Below are 21,933 nucleotides of genomic sequence, written 5' to 3'. Positions count from 1 at the left end.
TATGTTTTACTGATGTGGAGTCCCCAGACTTCACAGACCATGCAGCAGCCCAAGCCATGCAGCATCACACCTGTGCAGTGCCAGTGGGAACTGCATTTAAATGATGGTGATTAGCCCTTGAGAACACACACAGCTACAGAACAGCTGCTGATCTGATCCTGCAGGGTTCTGAGAGCTCAGGATCCAACTAACTTCACTGGATTTGCCCGAGAGCTTCATTGAATGTGGCAGGACACAGACCAAATGACTTCATTGTTCCATGAATCTTCATGGAATGCTATCTGGGATTGAGAGGCACAACCATGTTGATATTCTGAAGGACCAAAGGCTGCTCTAAACCTTGCTGAATGCTCCCCTGGAGCCAGCAGAGCCCTCATGCAGCCCAGCATGGGCTGCAGCCAGAGGAGTGTGGGCAGCAGGGCAAGAGAGGGGATTCCGCCCCTTGGCTCTGCTCTGCTGAGACCCCACCTCCAATCCTTCCTCCAGGGGGACCTCAGAGATGCCTTCCAGTACCTGAAGGGATCCTAAAAGAAGGCTGCAGAGGGACTTTTCCTCAGGGTGTCTGGAGACAGGACAATGGGGAATGGTTTGAAACTGAGGCAGAGCAGGGTTAGGATGGAGCTGAGAAAGAAGTTCTCCTGCAGGAGGGTGGTGAGACTCTAGAATAGGCTGACCAGGAAAGCTGGGGGTGTTCAAGGCCAGGTTGGATGAGGCCTTGAGCAGCTGAGTCTAGTTGAGAGGTGTCCCTGGGCATGGTGGGGAGGTTGGAGCAGATGAACTCTGAGGTCCCTTCCAACCTGAGTCCCCTATGAATCCTCCTGAGTATTTCAATAAGAGAAGTACTACAAGTCAACTGGGTATGTATCTCTGACCAATTCATTTATATTCCACTGGACTGATGATGATGCAAAATGCCTTGGCATAATCTGAAAAGTACCAAAAAACCCCAACCCAGTAACTTCTAACCTGCTGTTAAGGTTCCCTGCAATTTTAACTAATCTTTAGCACATTATAATTACTTAATAGAAACATCCAGACAACCATAGCTATGTAATTACTAACTGCTTTAATGTAATTCTGGAGGGGTTTAATGAAGCTGTATCCTGAAAGCCTAATTTATAATTCATGCCATTCCCTCCCTTCCAATGAAATGAAACCCAGAAGCACAAAAAAGGGGGAAGATAAAAAAAACAAACCCCAAACCAGGGGGGGAAAAAATAGCTACAAGACAGTTTCTGGAGGCTTTGAAACTACAGCAGAATTTGTAAGGAAAGAATATTGCCATTTCCAGTCTCATGGCTGTTCATTACCTTAAAAGAGTCGAGGAAGCAGAGGTATCTGCGAGCACTTCATGCACAACCTGTTGGCCAGAGTCAAGAAGTTAGCAGCTCATAAATCACCACAGTCAAAAGCCATAATGCTGGGATTTAACAGGATTTAAATGCAAGCATTTGGTTGTTCTGTCTGGGTGTGTGTGTGGGGGGGGGGGATTTGATTGGTAAATAGATTCTAGTCCCTCCCAGCTAGAGATGTGAAAGTGAAAACCACAAGGTTATAACCCTTGGCAGTTGAGTCACCGTTAATGACATCACTCACTTTTTGTTTCCTAACAGGTGGCAAATTTCCTCCTAAAATATTACTTTTTCTGCCCCCCCCCCTTTTCTTTTTTCCTCCCCCTCAGGGGAATTTCATGGAAATTGACAGGAGTTTGGGAAAAAATTAGGTGGAAAAAAAATGCTCTGCTGGGCTTCATTTTTTGTAGAGTAAGGTAAAAGGGAAAGAGCATTTCTCCATGGACCTCTGCAGATACACACCACCTCCATTTCCAGCAATGAAATGATCTTTGCAAGCTAGTCCATGGTCAGTTTACAGCTTGCATGGGGCTGGAAGGGAGCCTCAAAGCGCATCTTGTCCAACCCCCAGCACTCAGCAGGGACACCTCCAGCTGGAGCAGGCTGCCCAGGGACACAGCAAGGCTGATCTTGAATGTCCCCAGGGATGGTGTCTCGACCACTTGTTTTTCCCTTCAGAAGCAACATCATCATCAACTTCTCCAGACAAAACATATTGCTAGAAATGAAAGGCAAAGTCACCTCTACAAACTGGAGCAGCTTCTCAGTAGCCACCTCAAAGGTCTTCCTGGCAGAGTCTGACTTCCGCAGCTGGCAGTCCAGCACTGTCACTCTCTTTCTCAGGTCCTGGATGGTGTCCTGGGCAAGATGTTTTAGAGCTTTTATCAGAATCATTTGCTCACATGGCTCACAGAGGTACAGGGTGTGAACTGAAATGGATGTGCGAAGGGCAGCGTGGGGAGGACGGAGCCAGGCTCTGCTCAGGGATGTCCAAGGACAGCACAAGGGGCACTGGGGGCAAGCTGGAGCAGAGGAGGTGCCAGGGGAACAGAAGGGAAAACTTTGTCCCTGTGAAGGTGACAGAGCCCTGGAGCAGGCTGCCCAGAGACTCTCCTTCTCTGGAGACTTTCCAAACCCACTTGGATGTGTTCCTGTGTGACCTGCCCTGGCAGCGGGGTCGGAGTGGATGATCTCTGGAGGTCCCTTCCAGCCCCTCCATTCTGTAATCCTGCAAATGTTTGCAACCCTCTTTCCTACAGCTCTGGAAAGCACAGCTGCTCCTGAGGCAGGTGTGCTTCATCTGCTAGGAATTCACTCCCAGCCTGCAACAGATTTGGGCAAACAATGTCAAGGTGAAGGGAAACTGGAAGCTAACAGCAGTGAGAGGGTGGAAACTGAAGGCAGTCTGAACTGATTCATGAATGAATCAAAACCACAGCCTGGCAGTGACAGCATCTGTCAGCAGGGTGCCATAAATAATAGCCAGGATGTGAACAAACTGAGTCCAGTCCTTTGAATCTCTCCATCCTTTGGCCAACACAGTAATTATGGTGCACTGTGGAGGAAATGACCCCCTAGGGCTTCTCTCCTGTGCTTGTATTGATTGGTGGTGTGCATCCCTTTGTACTCTGCAAACAGCTACAGAGATTGTGCCCCCCACTGGAGCAAGGGCTGGAGGCTCAAGGCTAAGAGAGTTGGGGCTGTTCAGAAGAGAGAAAGACCTTAGAACAGCCTTCAGAACCTGAAGGGGGCTCCAGGAGAGCCAGGGGGGCACTTGAAGGGCTTGAGTGATAAGATGAGAGGCAACCGCTTGGAGTTGGAGGAGAAGAGATTTAGACCAGAGATTAGGGAGAAATTCTTTACAGTAGGAGTTGGAGACACTGGAACAGGTTGCCCAGGGGCACTGTGGATGCCTCCTCCCTGGAGGTGTTCAAGACCAGGCTGGATGAGGCCTTGAGCAACCTGGGCTGGTGGGAGGTGTCCCTGCCCATGGCTGTGGGGTTGGAAGTGGATGAGCTTTAAGCCCACTTCCAACCTAAACCATTCTGTGATTATTTGCCCACCAAACAAAGCTGAAGGCCATTGTGACTGAAACACAAAAGCACACACACCCTCCATACCCCCCCCAGAGTCTTTCCAGCCACTGCTCCATGCTTTAACCCTGGAGATGTTGCCCCTTTGGCTCGTGACCCACATATGCCTCCAGATCCTGTTTTTTCCAGCACCAAGCTCTCTGGATAAAGGAAGACTCACACACACTTCACCTTCCCCTCCCTCCCCCTTTCCCCACACATCATTCCAGTTACTGAATAATACAAGACAAACAGTGACCTACTTTAGAAAAGCAGATGAAAAGAAAAATGAAAGACAAGAGAGATGAGAGCAGGGAGGGAGCCATGGAAACTCCGGCAGGCGACCGCTCTGCTTACTTTATTCTGGCCACTGTGCTCAGAGAGCTGAGCCTTCAGCTCCACAATTTCAGCTTCCAGCAGCCCAATCACTTCTTCATAGTCCAGCTCCATGCCCCGAGCCTGCCTCTGAGCAGCTTCTGCAAGGTGAATCCTGCTCCTCAGGGCTCTTGTCTCCTCCACGGCTGCCTTGGCTTCCTGGAGACGACAGAATTTGAGGGGAGAGTTGCAGCTCCAGTAAGCAAAGCACAGGTTTAGCTCCAAAGCACTGCAGGTGGCATGAGGGCTGCCTTGTAGTCACAAACAAATGTAAATTCCCCCTTGTAGTGACAGGACAGGGGCAAAGGATTGAAGCTGAAAGAGAGCAGATTAAGACTGGAGATGAGGAAGAAATTCTTGGCAGTGAGGGTAGTGAGACACCAGAACAGGTTGCCCAGGGAGGCTGTGGATGCCTCCTCCTTGTTCAAGGCCAGGTTGGATGAGGCCTTGAGCAACCTGGGCTGGTGGAAGGTGCCCAGGAACTAGATGAGCTCAGGTTCCCCTCCAACCAAACCATTCTGTCACTCCATGGTCCAGCTGCTGATGGTTAAGTGCACGATGGCCAAAGGCAAAACAGAGAGAGAATTTTCCTAACAAACTACCTCACAATTCCTGTGATTTCCGTAAATCTCATGGACTGAAAGGCTCCAAGGAAGTGCACCTGGTACTGTTAAGCTGCCCCACAGTAAAAGAAAGCACTTTAATGAGATGGTTTTTTTGCTGCTGTTATTATTACTGCCTGAATTCACACTCAGCCCAGCGTTCGTTCAGCGCATGGATGGGTTCCTAATGCAAGCATCCACTCTGTTCTCAGCACAAGTGCTGGGCTTTATTTTCCTGCCTCATTCCTGCTTTTTCTGCTCTAGTACCACAGAAGGTTACATAAAACATAGATATAAATAATGTATGGAAAGCAGAAAATTGGAAACATTTTAGCTTTTAATTCAGCTAAAGTCATCCCCAAATGTTGTAAAATCTGACTTTGAGGACACTGCTTGGCTCATTTTGCTGCTATTAACTCAAGTTAACCTTCATTAGTACATTTAGGGAGTCCAAGTAAGGTCTGGACAGCAGATCTAGGGGAAACAACCAACCAACCAACTTGCCTGCTCATCAAAAGTGTAGCTACACAAGACTGCTGCCACCAAACCCAGGAACCCATCAGCATTTCCCCTTAGCTTCTGAGTAATCTGGGGAGAAAGTCACCAACTTTCTGAGTCCTTGAAGTGGGAAGCCTTCAATGTAAGAATTCACAGAGCTAGAAACCCTTTGTAAAAAGCCCTCAGCTAAGGATACTTTTGTTCAAATCCCATTCTGAGCCTTCTTATTGTAATGATATCCTGGTTGGGAATGGAGCTAGAGGAGGAGGAGGGAAGGCAGAGAATTCACACCATGAATCCGTAGCAAAGGGGAAGTCATCTAGAAACTGGGCTTGAAATCCCTGCCTCTGAAAAACCTAAGTGGCCAAACAAGTTCTACACCATGAGGGTGGTAGAACACTGGAACAGGTTGCCCAGGGAGATGGCTAGGGTCACATCCCTGGAGATATTCAAGGTGAGGCTGGACAGGGCTCTGGGCAACCTGATCTGGTTGAGGATTTCCCTGCTGACTGCAGCGGGGTTGGACTGGATGAGCTTTGGAGGTCCCTTCCAACCCAGAGCATTCTGTGATTCCTCTTTCTGTGGAGGAGATGTCATCTGACACTGAAGAGGGGCCCCAGCAGGGACATCTCCAGAGCTCAGTGAAGCTCACCAAAGACAGACTGAGTTGGTTTCTTTGCTAACTTAGGAGCATTTGTCCTGTGCAGTCGAGTCAGGTTTTCCTACAGTTCTTCATGATGTTGTTTTTTATTTCTGTAAAATGATCTCCCAGGCTCAGTTTCAGCTGACTTTTAACCTGCATGCTCACAGTCTTAACAATAAACACTCATTTCAAGCCATAAGTAAGCTAATCTCAATGACACACATATAGAGGACATCATCTTCCTCCTATTGACAATGGTTTTGCAATCCCATCCCCGCTTGGAGGAGTGCCAGGGACATTCTGGTCTCCCAGAAAATGAAGCCTTAGAAGAAGTAATCACACATGGAGCAAAGAGCAGGATCATTAGGAGGACAAGGTGCTCTATAGGTTGGAGGTTTCTGTGAGAGGAACTCAACTGCTAGGAGACACATTTAAATAACCTCTCATGTGGCAGCAAGTTTAATTATCAGGTTTATTAGGTGTTTTCTTTCTTTTTCTTTTGGAAAACAAAGCAGCAGAGGCTCCTGATCTAGGTGATGATGGTCAGCTTGACCTGGAAAGACAGACTCCTCCCAGCTGCCTGCTGCTTGGCTTTCTGTTACTGAGCAGGATCCTGTCTGGAGAAGAGGAGGCTGAGGGGAGACCTTCTTGTGCTCTACGGCTCCTTGAGAGGAGGCTGCAGTGAGGCAGGGGTTGGTCTCTTCTCCCTAGGATCAGGTGATAGAGGGAGAGGAAATGGCCTGAAATTGTGCCAGGGGAGGGCTAGGTTGGAGAGGAGGAAAAATTTCCTTGCTGCAAGAGTGGTCAGGGATTGGCACAGGCTGCCCAGGCAGGTGGTGGAGTCCCCATCCCTGGCAGTGTTGCAGAAACCTGTGGCCATGGCACCTGGGCCCATGGTGATGTTGGGTTGGTGGTTGGACTGGGTGATCTCAGAGGGCTTTTCCAACCCCAACAATTCTATGGTTTGCACAACTCTAAGAGCAGTCCAAGGGGCTGTTACTGACTGGAAGACCACCAGAACACCTCCTGCAGGCTCCTTGGAGTAGTTCTTTTGTCTGGATAGCAAATCAGACAACACAAACTTCTCAGAGGTGAGTGATCTACAGAAGGAGAGGTCAAAATTACTGTTTCTGTAGAGGGCATTTCCTTGCCTCTGTAAGAAACACCTTGCCAGCAGCAAGGAAAGCTAAGCCCTGCTGCTGCAGAGGACAATTTGGTAGCCTTCAGTAACAAAGGTATCCTTCAGGAACAGGCTGGAGGTAGGAAAAGACTCTTGGAGGCAAAAGTATGAAGCTGATGTTAAGCATGACTAATGTAAAGGAGACTTTGACAAAGAGTGGTGCCTCAAAAAGGCACACAGAGGAATTAAAGTGACAACAGCAAAGACCTGGGAAAATTGCTGTGGTGAAAAGGGAAGGCTTCAGACCTCCTTCAGATAAAGGATTAATCTCCTCTAATCCACAACTGCCTTCCCTCCCCCCTTTTGCTTTTTCATGAGCCCAATTGTTGAATATTAATTCTGCTCTCCTGGCAGCCTAAGTGCGACCAGATTTCAACAGCCAAGGACCTAAAGGAGTAATTAAGGAACAATGGGTTCCTGCCTGACAACGAACTGATTGCCCACACTGCCACTGAACCAACCAGAGCTGCTGGCTGGAGCAGGAGGCATAAAGGGAAAACACCACCACCAGGTTTCCTCATTCCACAGCTTGCATTGGGGAAGGGTCTCTCTCCATGCTGCAGGTGAGGGGCCTCCAGCAGAGAAGAACGGAAGGGCAACAGCCTGCTTCAACATTTCCTCCTATCTCATTCAACTGCTTGTATGAAAGAAGGTGCAAAGAAATGGAATCTGCAGCTGGAGGTGCTCCAGAAACCTGTGGCCATGGCACTTGGGGCCATGGTGGTGTTGGGTTGATGGTTGGAGTGGATGGTCTCAGAGGGCTTTTCCAACCAAAATGATTCTATGGTTCTATGATCTGTAGAAACACCTGATGGGAGCCTCTGTCCTCATCTGGTACAAAGCCACTACAACAAACAGGACACTGCTGTCTTCCTTACAGAAGCCCAAGGCAGAGGTTGCTTTTGAAGCCAGTTGCTGTTCCTTGGGTGAATTCAAGCATCAGGAGGGTGTTTTATCTGAGCTGCCTTCCAGTACCTGAAGGGATCCTACAGGAGGGCTGCAGAGAGACTTTTCCTGAGGGTATCCAGAGACAGGACAAGGGGAAATGAATTGGAGCTGAAGCAGAGCAGGGTTAGACTGGAGCTGAGGAAGAAGTTCTTCAATAGGAGAGTGGTGAGACTCTGGCACAGGCTGCCCAGGGAGGCTGTGGCTGCCTCTTCCCTGGGGGTGTTCAAGGCCAGGCTGGATGAGGTCTTGAGCAGCTGAGAGGTGTCCCTGGTCTTGGTGGGGAGGTTGGAGCAGATGATCTCTGAGATCCCTTCCAACTGAGCCATTCTGTGACTCAATGATAACATCAAACACTTGAAAATGCACCAAGTAGAAACAGAACTCAAATTTCCATTAAAAGCCTGCCTGTGCCTCCTAAAATAGGTCAGACAGTGCTGTAATTACACAGAATTTAGTATTTCTCTTTCATTTCACTATGTGGAGCCTTTTCAACGGCAGTTACTTCCTCAGAAATGAGAATATTTATGCCCTGGAGGTTCGTCCTGCAAAGCTGACCTTCAGCAGCACAGGACAGGGCTGGAGGGGAAAAAATAAAAGCACGAGGACCTCGTGTGGTAGGAAGAGGACATTTCCGCCCCCAGAGCAGCACCACCTCCTGCTCCAAGCCTACCTTCCCGGTAATAGCAGCCGTGAGCATTCAAACCTCCACTGCCGAGGACCTGACGCCCACCCTGTTTGCATCGTGGGGTTTGTGCTTTCAGCTTCAGTCTGTCCCCCCAGAGTCGACATCTGCTCAGCCCGAGCAGCCAGCAGGGAATGGAACATGAGGTGCACTACTGGAACACACTTAGTTCCATCTTATCCCAAACCAAGACAAATCCAGTTGATTTCCCTGCTGCCCCACAGGGCAACATCACAATAGTCATGGGGAAAGCTTTCAGGCAGTTCACAGATTCACAGAAAGGGATGGGGGGGACCCTAAAGCTCCTTCGGTTCCAATCCCCCTGCCATGGGCAGGGACACCTCCCACCAGCCCAGGTTGCTCAAGGTCTCATCCTCCTTGGGCAACCTGTTCCAGTGTTTCCCCACCCTCACTGTCAGGAATTTCTTCCAGTCTCAATCTGGCCTTTTCCAGCTTCAATCCCTTCCCTTTCACCCTATCACAGCAAGCTCTCCCAAAAAAGTCTCTTCCCTGCTTTCATGTAGGCCCCTTTGAGGTTCTCTTATGTCCAAGGCATGGAAGGTGATAATGAAGGTGCTGCACCACTGCAGGTATCTGAGCAAGCCCATAAAACCTCATCTTAACATGGAAAGAATTCTGAAGTGTAGCTTGCACTGTGCCATCTGATGGAACAGCCAGCCAAGAGAAACCTACAAGGAACATGTGCAGGAGAGGAGGAAGGTGGCCAGCTCCTGAGAAGAAAAGAGCTGAGGGGATGGTGTTGAGCAGAAACAGGCAAGCCTGAGGGGTTGAGGTGGGGCTATAAAAGGCATGAGACTGAAAGGAAATTTCCCACCTATGTAAGGGACACAAGAAGGTCAAATGCCCTAAGGAACCCCGATTTCTTCTGTCACAATTATAGGTAGGAAAGAAGACAGAAAGAGAGGACATCCCTCTCAGAACACTCAGTACCTTTATTTTGCTGGTAACTAGCAAGCAGGGTTGTCAAGGGCATCTCATTCTAGGAGTCTATTCTTTCCTACTTCACACTCAAGCAGCTAACCCTGGGGACTTGCAGATGAGGACCACCCTGCTGCCTAAGAATAGCAGAATCATTTCAAGAACATTTCAGGGCCAGAAAGATGCTACTGGATTAGTATCCAACTTACCTGCTGCAGGTTCTCTTATGGTTCTCAGCTCAATTCAACAGCAGAGAAGTATTGCTCCTCCAGGAAGTTTACAGAGCAGTGTCCTCCAATTCTAATCAAAAGCTTTTCAGCAACAAATGAACCCCAAACAAAAGAATCCCAACACAACCACCTTGTGCTGAAAGGTTGTCTAAGTGAGCACCAAGAGAGACAGACGTGCTCCTTCTCCCACCAAAAAAACAGTCAAAAAAGAGGATGATTCTATTTTTAAGCCCCTTCAACATACTTGCTTGACCATTTGCAGCTCCTCTGTTAACTGTTTCTGTAAATGCACAGATTCAGACAATTTTTCCTGTGGGAAAAAAAGTAAATAACCAAACAAAAAGAAGTAATTAACAAATGGGTCTGGAAAGAGGGCTTCTCCCCCCCCCACACCTAACCCCCAAACACAGTAAGGGCTGTTTGCTCTGCCTTTTGATTTATTCACCCAAAACTGCACACAAAATTCAATTAAAACCAACCACCCAACCAATAAATCACTTTCCACGCTCAGGAAAGAAATTAAGTCTCTTAGAGAATTTAAAGCTAACAATAATAATAAATATTACCTTTAATTTGCTGATCTCTTTTAAGGTTTCACTTCTTTCTTTCTTAAGCTTTTCCATTTCTTCCTCCAAAGACTCACAGGTTGCAGACTGTGGGGACTGAGATGTGGAAGGTTAGAACCCTTGGCTCACTGTCCCTCCCCCTCATCTTTAACAGCTTATTCTGAAAGGTCTTGGCAATAAAAACTAAAAAGAGAGGATAACCTGTATTGGGAAACAACTGGAAGCTCTGAAAATAGCAGAAATATTTAAGGCAATTCTGACCATGGAAGCAATACAGAATCATAAAATTGCCAGGGTTGGAAGAGACCTCAAGGATCATTCAGTTCCAACCCCCCTGCCGTGGGCAGGGACCCCTCACACTTGGTCAGGTTGCTCAGAGCCACATCCAGCCTGGCCTTAAAAACAGTTAAGGCAATTCTGACCACAGCAGAAGTACTGAAGGCAATTCTGAGCAACTTCTCTTTAATGGAATGATTCTTTTTCATGGCATTATTGACTGGAAAAGACCTCCAAGATCATCACAAGGATTTATAGTTTAATTCCTATTTTAATTAGCACTTAATAGATATATTTATCTTTCAGTATACTGAGAACACACCACTAACAGCCCCTGTTTTCTTCAGTACATGAATCCATTCTCTTATTTTGCTATCCTTCACTATTTCTTAGAGCCAGCTGCAGAACAAAGTCGTTTTGAGCCCAGCAGCAGCTCATTCACTGCTCACTCCTCACGCAGGCAGCAGCAAGCTGTTTGCCGTGAAGAAAGCTCAGTGCTCACTGCTGGCCACAGCTACAGACAGAGCCCAGCACCACTGCAGGAACTGCTCTCTGCAAAGCAGGCTGCTTTAAAAAGCTTCCCAGAAAATAGGTTGCCACAATATGGAGCTGCTCTGAGCATCTGCCCAAGACCTGGAGCAATCTTATGTACACCAAGCTCTGCAACAACCTCCTCCCAGAGGCTGCAGGCTGTCCCACTCACACATTTCACCTGGGAGTCCAGCAAGCTGCCAGTTTCATTGGCCCCAAATGACTTTTGGTGGTCTTCTGCTGCATTCAGTTGCATAGAGAACAGATTCCTTGAAACTTCACCAAAATCTAGAGAATCACAGAATAGTAGAGGTTGGAAGGGACCAAGAGTCTTATTACTGAGTATCATAGAGCTATAGAGTGGGAGGGGTTGGACGGGACCTCAGGGGATCATCAAGGTCAGCTCCCCTGCCAGAGCAGCATCACCCAGGGCAGGTCACACAGGAACACATCCAGATGGATCTGGAAAGTCTCCAGAGGAGATTCCACAGCCTCCCTGTGGAGCCTGCTCCAGGGCTCCAGAACCTTCATAACAAAGAGCTTCTTCCTAAGATCCAGCCTATCCCTGGTCTCCCTCAGCTTCAAACCATTCCCAGAAGGAAACCTGCACATCCTTATCCACCTGCCCTCCACAAAGCCTTGGCCTTACTTGGGGACACACAGCCTGCAGAAAAACAGAGAGAAAATCCCAACCTCCTCACAGCTCCTTTTTGTATTAAACCCGTGACAGAAACCTGGAAAAACTGATTCTGTGGGAAGGTTTAAATACAAACCTCACAGCATTCTGAACCCCTATGGCTTGAGTTCTGCATGTGCTAAAAAAAAAATTAATCTGCTACACTAAGACACAAAAATAGGTGGAAATACAAAGGTCAGTTTGTTTCCACATCCAATCTGCTGGAAGATCCAGCATCTCTCTTGCTAAGGTCCCTGAAAAGCCACTGGGATTTGAAGGTGAAGTACAAGAAATTCTTCCTCATATGCTTGCCTTTGATGCTGGTTTTCATAAGCTTTAGGAAAAGTGAAGTTTCCCTTAGTTTGAGCAGCAGAACTGTCCTGTGTCTCTCAGCTCCTGAGAAATACTCCTAAATGGTTAGGTGTCACCTACGAGGCTTGTCAAAGCCAAGAGGAACAACTCATTGCCAGCAGGATTAGGTTTAGCAGGGAGAATCACCACGATGGGCTCCATGCAAATCTTGTTCCACATAGAATCACAGAATTGTCAGGATTGGAAGGGACCCCAAGCATCATCAAGTTCCAACCCCCCTGCCATGGGCAGGGACACCTCACACTAGATCAGGCTGCCCAGAGCCACATCCAGCCTGGTCCGGGGATGAGGCTTCCACCACCTCCCTGGGCAACCTCTGCCAGTGTCTCACCACCCTCACGGTGAAGAACTTCTGTCTAACATCCAATCTAAATCTCTCCTCCTCTACCTTGGACCCATCCCCCCTAGTCCTATCACTACCTGACACCCTAAAAGCTCCCTCACCAGCTACTGGAAGGCCACAACAAGGTGCCCTCAGTGGGTGATTCTGGAAGCCTTAAGAAGATCTTATTGAAATCTCTTATTTTAACAAAGAGGAGAAGTAATTCTGTTTGGGATGTTCTTGCTTGGCCCAAACCAAACGAGTCAAAGAGCTGCTTCAAGCAGTGTCTCTAACTCTCCCAAGTCATTTTGGGAACAAAACAGGATCCTACTGTCAAGGCCAAAAAAAAAATGCAGGAATTTTGTGAGCACAAAAAGGCTCTTAATGAGGTTAAGTTTGTGATTTCCTTTCCAAGTTCTTCATTTCAAAACTCCAAGCCTCTTTTTATACAGTGGAATAAAGGTTCTTGCCTCAAAGCATCCTTTTATTTGCAGCAGCAACCCAGGACTGACAGCAAAACACATTAATGGTTATTATCTATCATTTCCATATCCCTACAACTCATTCTTTTCCCTGGTAATTAACAAATTATTACCTCCAAAAGACACTGCTCCTTTAGACTCGTTCTGAAGTCGCTGCCTTAGGGCTTGCTGCTGTTCATTTGTGGGCTGAATCCCAAGATAATTCAATGCCTGGAAGGAGAAAACTGATTTTGGAGGGGGGGGGAAAAAAAAATAAAATCAAGAGAAAGGACTAAGGATAATGAGTGCAGGGACACGGGGGAGTAATTAAAGAGCTCTACTTCAAAGAGCCTTTGTATCACAGTACCCTCTCACTGACAACGCTTTTATTCCAGAGACACTCTGTGACTTCTCCTTCTAATTGAGAGCTGTTCAGATATTATTTAACCTTGAATACAGATGAGTGTAATAAGCAAAACCCTTTGTCCTTAATAACTGCCTGAAAACTCCTGAGGGATGCTCAGATCCCCAGAAGAGTCAATCAGTAATTAGAGGAACAAAACCCAGCAATTTGCCCAATCTATACAATGCACTATTGGGTCTGTAACCTGAAAGAGCTACCCAGAGAGAAAATTGGGGGCTATCATTTACACCTTAAAGTTTCTCAGCCTAGCAATATTCTCCAGATGTTTTACATGCACCAAGGAGGAGGAGGAGGAGGAGAAAGGAAAACTCAGATGATTAGAAGCATTTACCCTCTCCAGCTTTTCTGCCTTGAGATGAAGAGTGGAGTTCCTCCCTTGCAGCTCATAATCATCATTCTGGCTGGGGGCAATAACTAAGAAGCAGAGGGGGGAAAAAAACAAAGATCCCATTTAAGTCACATTTTAACTACTGCTTTGAAAAGCTCTGCTCTGAAGCTCTGCTCCTCAAATGGATGCCAGCTAAATCCCCACTTGCATCTTCATGTTGAGATTGACTTCTTTTCGGTTTTTCTCCCCCTTTTAAAGGACATAATTGTACCAAACAAAAATTATGGCTATCAATCACTTCAACTCTTGGGTTTTTGGTTGTTTTCTCTCTTTTTTCCCCCCCTCCACATCAAAAAGTGACAAGCAGCAAATTAGCAGAAGAGAACCCAGGAATAACTTTGAGCAATCCATCAAGCATATGGCTTAGCCTGGTGGTATTTTCTCCTCTCTGAGAGGCACAGTTACTCTGGAAACAGAAGGGGAAACTCTTGTGCATTCAGAGAAAGGCCTTCAACACACACCCTCATCAAACAGCTCCCCAAAGCCTGGCTGGTGATCTAGGAAACACTGTGGGGAGAGAGGGGATGACCTGCTGCCAGCTAAGGGCTGAGCAGAGCTGGTTTAGCCTGCAATCCAGCAGGCTTCCTCAGTACACTGGAGGGGGAACTGTCTTCCAACAACTATGAGAAAGAAATTCCTTACAGTGGGGGTGAGGAGACTCTGGCACAGATTGCCCAGGGAGGCTGTTTCAGTGGTTTAGTGTCTGTGGGGTGAGCGGGGCACAAACTTCTTTTACACCCTTGTTCTTCCTTTAAAATCCTCAGCTCCTGGAGCCTTGTGATTGTATGAGACTCAAATGTTCCTTGAAAAAAGCAGAGGGACTTTTTGCAAGGGCTTGTGGTGACAGGATGGGAGGGAATGGATTGAAGCTGGAAGAGGACAGATGGAGACTGGAGATTACAAAGAAATTCTTGACAGTGAGGTGGGGAGACACTGGCACAAGTTGCCCAGAAAGGCTGTGGATGCCCCCTTCCTGGAGGTGTCAAAGCCAGGCTGGATGAGGCCTTGAGCAACCTGGGCTGGTGAGAGGTGTTCCTGCCCAGGGCAGGATGCTCTTCAAGATCCCTTCCAACGCAAACCATTCTAGGATTCTATGAAACTCAGGAAATTCAATCCCAGCTTTGTCATGTTTCAGACACTTGTGGCTACAAGACAAGAAGCAGCATCCTCTGAAAGCCTTTGATCCCAGGCTGGAGACAAAAGGAGCAGTTAACTACCAATTCCTCTGCATTTGTGATGTATGCAAACAGAAGAGGCTCCTCAGTGACTCGTCTTTTGCAGAAGAAAACGGATGAGTTGTCTGCATTCATCATTTATAAACCTATAGCTTCATTCAGTCTTTCATTAATGGGCTAGAGAGGTACTGGAACCAAACCCAGCACTTGGAAAGTGGAGGCTCTTGCAGTTTGAGATTGTCCCTGAAGGAACAGAAGGGATCACACCGAATTCTTTCACAGCATATCCGTTTCCAAGCTCCAAGTCATTTACATTCTCTGTATATGCCAAAAGCATAAACCAAAACATCTTGAAAATCTCTGACACTAACACCTCTCACATGCTATATTAGATTCTGCAGGCAGCTCAGCTGAATTGGCACACTGCCCCTTCAGCTTAGAAGGAAGCAGCCTTGTGGATGAGTTTGTGCAAGAAGTTCTCCAAATTATGCTGATTTTTTCCTACAGCATTGGGAGGGGGGGAAGGAAAAAGAAAAATTAACAATCTAAGATCTACTTTAACTTTCCAAGGTTATCTTTGAAAGGTTACCCTTGAAAACAGGCAACACATGAGAAGTGGCAGCTTTGGCTCAGGACCTGTGATTAAAGAAGGCTAAAATGAAAACATGACAAAACCCAGCACCAACTGGAGCTGCAAGTGCTCCTGCTTTGCACTCCGGCAGCTCTGCTATCAGGTATGTTAATCAGCTGGGGCCTTCTTCATCTCTTCAGGCAGAAATGAAACTCTTGTTTGTGGCACTCTATTAACCAAGAGTCTTATTTCTGAGTATCCTAGAACTATAGAATGGGAGGGGTTGGACAGGACCTCTGGGGATCATCAAGTTCAACTCCCCTGCCAGAGCAGCATCAACCAGGGCAGGTCCACACAGGAACACATCCAGATGGATCTGGAAAGTCTCCAGAGAAGGAAGCTCCACAACCTCTCTGGGCAGTCTGCTCCAGGGCTCCAGCACCCTCAAAGTTTTTCCTCATGTTAAGGTGGAACTTCTTGTGTTCTAGTTTGTGTCCACTGCCCTCTGTCCTATCACAGTGAAAAGAGCCTGGCCCCTTCTTCTTGACAGCCACCCTTCAGATACTTATAGATGTTAATGAGGTCCTCGCTTTTTCAGACTAAACAGCCCCAGGGCTCTTAGCCTTATAACATAGAAGATGTATTAGAAACATAATATGAAGAAATCCTTCCCAGTGAGGGTGTGGAGACACTGGAACAGGTTGCCCAGGGAGGCTGTGGATGCCTCCTTCCTGGAGGTGTTTAAGGCCAGGTTGGATGAGACCTTAATCAGCCTGGGCTGGTGGGAGGTGTCCCTGCCCATGGCAGCAGGGCTGGACCTGGAAGATCTTTAAGGTCCCTTCCAACCCAAACCATTCTCTGAATGAATGTCTGCAGCTCCACAAGCTCTGTTTTTCCCTAGTGCTGTTTGCAAGATACCCATTTAAAGCTATGATCAAGGGGACTGCTGGCATTGACCCTCAGCTATAAATGCACACTAAGCATTCTGCTTGTTAAGAGCTGTGCAAGAGCTCTGCATGGTTATTGCTACCCTGCCAATATGCAAGCACTATAGATCCAGAGAATTTCATCCAGTCCAGAAAGCACAGTTCCCATGGCAACCTAATCTTGATCTATATGTGAGTCTCCATTATCTGGCTGCTCCTGAGCCTCTTATCATTGCTGCTGCACAGCAAGTATTGTGATCACTCTTTTTATTTGCTTTCAGCTGTTGGTTCAAGGCATTGTAAGTTATATTTGACAGAAGGTACTAAACAACTCATTGATCTCAGCCCTTTATTGAGTAGTGCAATACTACTCTTTTTTTTGAGAGAGTCTTGAGCTCCCTGTGCACTAATTTCTGTGTGACAGCTACTGAATAAAGGGTGGAAAGGGAATTACATCAACATTTACCAGTGGCAGACACATCAGCGGGGCTGCTGTCTTGAGAAGGAAGTGGAGATTGCTCTCCCATCTTGACTCCAGTTTCCATCTGTGAAAGGTAACCAAAAGTGAGGGAATTCCATTTCCAAAGCACAGCACAAACTAACTAGAAATTAATTTAAAAGAGAGGGAGGAAGACCAAGGGGAGAAATAGGGCTGGGCAGATCAAAAGAACCCTAGGAAGAGATACAAGGCATGGGGGGAGGTGGTGGTGAGAAGGAAATCCATCTGGAAAACCTAGATCAGGGCCTTAGGCTTTGAATATCTGCACAGATTGAGACAGCAGAGTCTCTCTAGGCAACCTGTTTCCATGTTCCTATCTCTGATAGGAAAGCAAAATGAGCAAGGATTTTAAGGACAAACCTAAGAACAACTGAGAACAATCTGCTTTGACTTGGTGTTTGCCATGGAACGTTTTAATCTTCCTTGTTCAACACCCAGAGTTTATTTGGTTTTAAAAAGGTGATAAAACTGGAAATGTCTTTTTAAAAATGAAATATTAGAGGAGGTTCAGAATCTTCCTTCTCACAGGCAACATTACCTCTTAACACCAACAGTGAGCTGTATGAATTGCATCAGTTGCTGCTTAGCTGAATGAATTCTTCCAGAACTCTAATTTTCAAGCAAAAATCTCACCATAGAATCACAGAATGACTCAGGTTGGAAGGGACCTCAGAGACCTTCTGCTCCAACCTCCCCACCATGGGCAGGGACACCTCTCAACTAGACTGAACACCGCCAGGGAGTGGGTACTGTTCCAGAGTCTCACCACCCTCCTACTGAAGAACTTCCTCCTCAGCTCCAGTCTAACCCTGCTCCCCCTCAGCTTCAAACCATTCTCCCTTGGCCTGTCTCTGGACACCCTAATGAAAAGTCCCTCTGCAGCCTTCCTGCAGGATCCCTTCAGGTACTGGAGGCTACTCTAAGGTCCCCCTGGAGCCTTCTCTTCTCCAGACTGAACACCCCCAGCTCCCTCAGCCTGTCCTCACAGCAGAGCTGCTCCAGCCCCTAAGTGCAGTACAACCTCATACAGAGTCATCAGAGAGGACTTTATCTCTGAGATCTAGGGCTAGAGATGTCTAGTTCTGAAATGCTACTCCTTGGGGAACCAGCAAGGAGAGCTTGGTACCTGAGACCCCAGCTCCTGCTGATTTGATTTGCTTTCTTACCACAAGTCAGTCATTATTCTTATTTTCCACATCAGTGTGGTTTATTCTACTGCTAGACAAACTAAGGGGTATAAAATACTCACAGCATTTGGAGTGAAGGTTGAAACAAGCTTGCCATGAGGAGATGCAAGAGAACCAAGTGCTGTAGCCTGCTGCTCTCCCAGTGCTACAGGAGATGTTAAGAGGCTGGAAGGACTCTGCAAGTTCTCTGGAAAACTGGGAATGACTTTTTGCCTGATAAAAGCTATCTCCCAGAAACTTTCCAACCTGTAATTAGAGAAGGAAGGACTTTGAGCACACTGCACACTGTGGTGTTCATGACATCCTACATCCCCCTTGCAAACACGCCACTTTTCCAAACACTGCCTGTGACCTCGTTGAATGATTTGTGAATGAGAATTGTGAAGGCTCTGAGGTCTCCCTGGAGCCTTCTCTTCTCCAGGCTGAACAGCCCCAACTCTCCCAGCCTGTCCCCATAGCAGAGCTGCTCCAACCCTCTGCTCATCTCTGTAGCCAACTAATTTCCCCCAAGTGCAGGACAGGACATTTCACACTAATCTGATCATAACTATCCCACAATAAAGCATCTGGGAGGGTTTGCTGTTTGCCAGTAGCAGATACCTCATCTTTGTCCTGTTGAGGATACTTTTTGCCTCTTCATAGGAGACCCCAATCAGTGACTCTTTGTTTATGGATACAAGTTGATCTCCGGGCTTCAGTCTTCCATCCTAACACAACAAATGAAGAAAAGCCAAGGCCATACAGATCAGATGAATTGCCAGCACTACAGAAAAAGCTGCATCATCACAGCACTTCCATGTGTTCCTCTGGATCTCTTTGGAGAGGGAATATCAAGAACACCTCTACATTTTGCCTGACAGCCTTCCAGAAATAAAGAGCAGATCATTTCATCACCATGACAGCAGGCAGCCTAAAAGCCCTGTCAGACAAAACAGGTCTCCGATGTTGTGTAAAGAAGAAATAGGACCCAGATACAGAACTCTGTTAAAAACCCCAAAGCACAGAGATTAAATAGAATCACAGAATGGCTCAGATTGGAAGGGACCTCAGGGATCACCTGCTACAAGCTCCCCACCACGGGCAGGGACACCTCTCAAGGAGACTCAACTGATCAGGACCTCATCCAACCTGACCTTGGACTCCCCCAGGGAGAAGGCAGCCACAGCCTCCCTGGGCAGCCTGTGCCAGAGTCTCACCACCCTCCTACTGAAGAACTTCTTCCTCAGCTCCAGTCTAACCCTGCTCTGCCTCAGCTTCAAACCTTTCCCCCTTGTCCTGTCTCTAGACACCCTCAGGAAAAGTCTCTCTGCAGCCTTCCTGTAGGCTCCCTGGACGACAGAAAAAGGTTTTGGACTGCAGTTTTTTGGATTAAAGTTTCCCAAGTTTTTTTTCCTGCTCAAAGAATGAAGTTGCAGATCTTTTCCCTCCCTTGCAGCCAGCCTATTGAAAGATAACGATTCCAATGCTGCCCTCAGCTGGCTGAGGTTTCAAATATGCTTGGAACTGAGGTTTCTCCAGCAGGATCAATCACTGAGACTGGGGAATCCCCTTTGACTACTGCCAATATCAAAACCTACCTCAAATTGATGTCTCAGTCTGTTGATTACATGTGATAGGCTTTAAATTATAGTACATTACATTTGTAGCCAGGTGGGTGTTGGTCTCTTCTCCCAGGTGGCCAGCACCAGAACAAGAGGACACAGTCTCAAGCTGCACCAGGGGAGGTTTGGGCTGGATGTTAGGAAGAACTTCTTCATAGAAAGAGTGATTGGCCATTGGAATGTGCTGCCCAGGGAGGTGGTGGAGTCACCACCACTGGAGGTGTTTAGGAAGAGACTGGATGGGGTGCTTGGTGCCATGGTTTAGTTGATTAGATGGTGTTGGATGATAGGTTGGACTTGATCTCAAAGGTCTCTTCCAACCTGGTTAATTCTATTCTACATCAAATTCTATTATATTAAATTATGTTATCTTAAATTATATCAAATTATCTTTATACTGAGAAAAATGTTTTAGAGGCCACAACAGAATAGGAGGGGGGGAAAAAAACCCCAAGACTTATTACAGTTTATCAACCAAAGCAGCCCTGGGAAACCCTGCAGGTTTGCCTCCCATCTTGGCATTTTAGGACTAACCTTCACCTACCAAGAATCAGTCACAAGTGGTTACAGACTGCTTTGGGGCAAACCTCATTGCTTGTGAAATTGATTTGTAGCTTCTTGCTTAGCAAGAGGCACAACCTGGGGGTCTACACATCAGACTAACCCTTGGATCCCAGAGCTAAGCAGCTCTGTGCACTGGGAGCAGACGGCTCTGCTCTTTATTTACTTCTTACAATTGACAAAGCCTCCTGAGTTACACACTGCAGTTGTCAGACATGAAAACTGCAGCCAGCACTGATCCAGGCATTTAGCAGTCTGCACTCTCCAAATGCATTTCTCCTGCTTTGCCTACAAATGATCTCTAAGGGAAAAATGAATACTTTTAATGCCCAAGGGAAAAAAAATCATCCCCCAAGAGATGCAATCTGTAGCTGATTCCCCTTGCATCAAGCAGCCTCCTAGAGAAGTTGATTCCTTACTTTCTCTGTAAATGGGGAAATAAGATCCTCATTTACCTCACATGAGCTCATGGATAACTTTCCTTACCAGGTAACCCTGCCATGGTGCAATGAGATCACGCTGTGTGAAGAGACAGCAAGGAGAGACACAAGTTCCATACTCAAAATGCAGCTACATCCCAAATGCTGAAGCAGGGACTAAATGGAGGCAAAAATAGCAAAGGGGGAGGAAGGGAATAAAGGTCTTTACCTTGTGACAATCCCCACCAGGGATCACTTCTTGGATATACACCAAGGGCCCTTCATTTCTGTTAATCCCTCCTACAATGCTCAAACCCAGGCTTGTTCCCTTGCAGACAGAGATGATCTGAAAGGCACTGTCCCTGCAAAGGGAAAGCAAAGCAAGGCAGAATCACTTCACAGCTGGACAGTCAGTAAGGACTCAAGTCACAGAATACCTTTATCTGATTGATTTCACCATTCTGTATGACCACAGCACACAAACCCAGTGGGCATTTAGTCTCAGTGTTCAACAATTCCCTGCTTAGTTCCTACAAAATCAGACATTTAGGTGCTCCTTATCGCCACCTCAGAGAGAATGGGTAAATTGGTTTATTATTTTACAGGGCTCAAAGCTCCTCTCTGGTCCATGCATCCAGTGCTTCTCTGAGTCCCTAGGTGCTCATAAACCAGAAGTATTAATTCATTAGGGAGACACCAAGACCAAAAAATCAACCTGATTCCAGAACTCATCTACTTCTACCACCTAAGCAATCAATAAAGGAGAAGAGTAACTTACTGAGGCTGAAAGTTTCCAATATCGAAGGCATGAAAAGCCACAGGATTTAAACACTGAATTAAAATGATGACTATTTAGTGCTCAACCCCAGATTTACCTGCCCAGCATTTTCTAGAGCTCACAGGAGAGAGTTACAGTCAGCTTTGGAAATTACCTTGCAAGCTTTGGGGACGGTGCTGGGATGGAATTATTTCTGCTGCTGCTGATGGTGACATTGTCCTTTGGATGCAACTGAGGGCTCTGTGACCTCGAGGATGAGCCAGAAGAAGGGCTGTCTAGAGATTTTGCTGAAAGAAACAACAAACCCAAGAAATAAAACACACATGTGGGAGAAAGCACCAACTTCCAGCTTGTGCAAGTACATTCAGGAAGACTATTTTCCTGTTAGACAACAACCAGGCAAGCAAAAGACAACTGAAGTCTAAAGAGCCAAGAGCTGGGAGCCACCCAGGGGTCCAGGAATTTGAAACAAAGCCAGTGATGATATTTTTGTTTCAAAGCAGGTTAAAAAAAAACACAGAGAGACCCTCACTGATTTGCCAGCAGCATAACCACCACACTACACAATGCATCCAAATGCAGGCAATAATTCACAGCTGCACAGGTTGCATCTGGTTGGAAGGGACCCCCAAACCTGATCTTGTCCAAGCCTTCTGCAGTCAGCAGGTTTGGAACTGGA

The 21,933-nt window shown here is 46.9% G+C and overlaps 1 protein-coding gene across 1 annotated transcript in view; it reads right to left on the bottom strand.

Annotated features, from left to right (window-relative positions):
• The window catches only part of STXBP4 (syntaxin binding protein 4), a 53,585-nt gene that overhangs the window by 22,835 nt on the left and 8,817 nt on the right, over window positions 1–21,933 (bottom strand). Inside the window, exons 7-19 of the mRNA XM_054170892.1 lie at window positions 21,409–21,541; window positions 20,706–20,838; window positions 18,496–18,602; window positions 17,958–18,141; window positions 16,676–16,754; window positions 13,481–13,563; window positions 12,860–12,956; window positions 11,076–11,182; window positions 10,088–10,183; window positions 9,766–9,831; window positions 3,782–3,958; window positions 2,094–2,210; window positions 1,311–1,360 (exon numbers count right to left, since the gene is read on the bottom strand). Coding sequence (XP_054026867.1) covers window positions 1,311–1,360; window positions 2,094–2,210; window positions 3,782–3,958; window positions 9,766–9,831; window positions 10,088–10,183; window positions 11,076–11,182; window positions 12,860–12,956; window positions 13,481–13,563; window positions 16,676–16,754; window positions 17,958–18,141; window positions 18,496–18,602; window positions 20,706–20,838; window positions 21,409–21,541 — 1,429 coding nt within the window. The remainder of the gene's footprint in view (window positions 1–1,310; window positions 1,361–2,093; window positions 2,211–3,781; window positions 3,959–9,765; window positions 9,832–10,087; window positions 10,184–11,075; window positions 11,183–12,859; window positions 12,957–13,480; window positions 13,564–16,675; window positions 16,755–17,957; window positions 18,142–18,495; window positions 18,603–20,705; window positions 20,839–21,408; window positions 21,542–21,933) is intronic.

Source organism: Dryobates pubescens, chromosome 20 (assembly GCF_014839835.1).
Source record: "Dryobates pubescens isolate bDryPub1 chromosome 20, bDryPub1.pri, whole genome shotgun sequence".
Taxonomy (NCBI): Eukaryota; Metazoa; Chordata; class Aves; order Piciformes; family Picidae; genus Dryobates; species Dryobates pubescens.
Note: the sequence above shows the minus strand (reverse complement) of the source record. Positions and strands in the feature narration are given on the sequence as shown.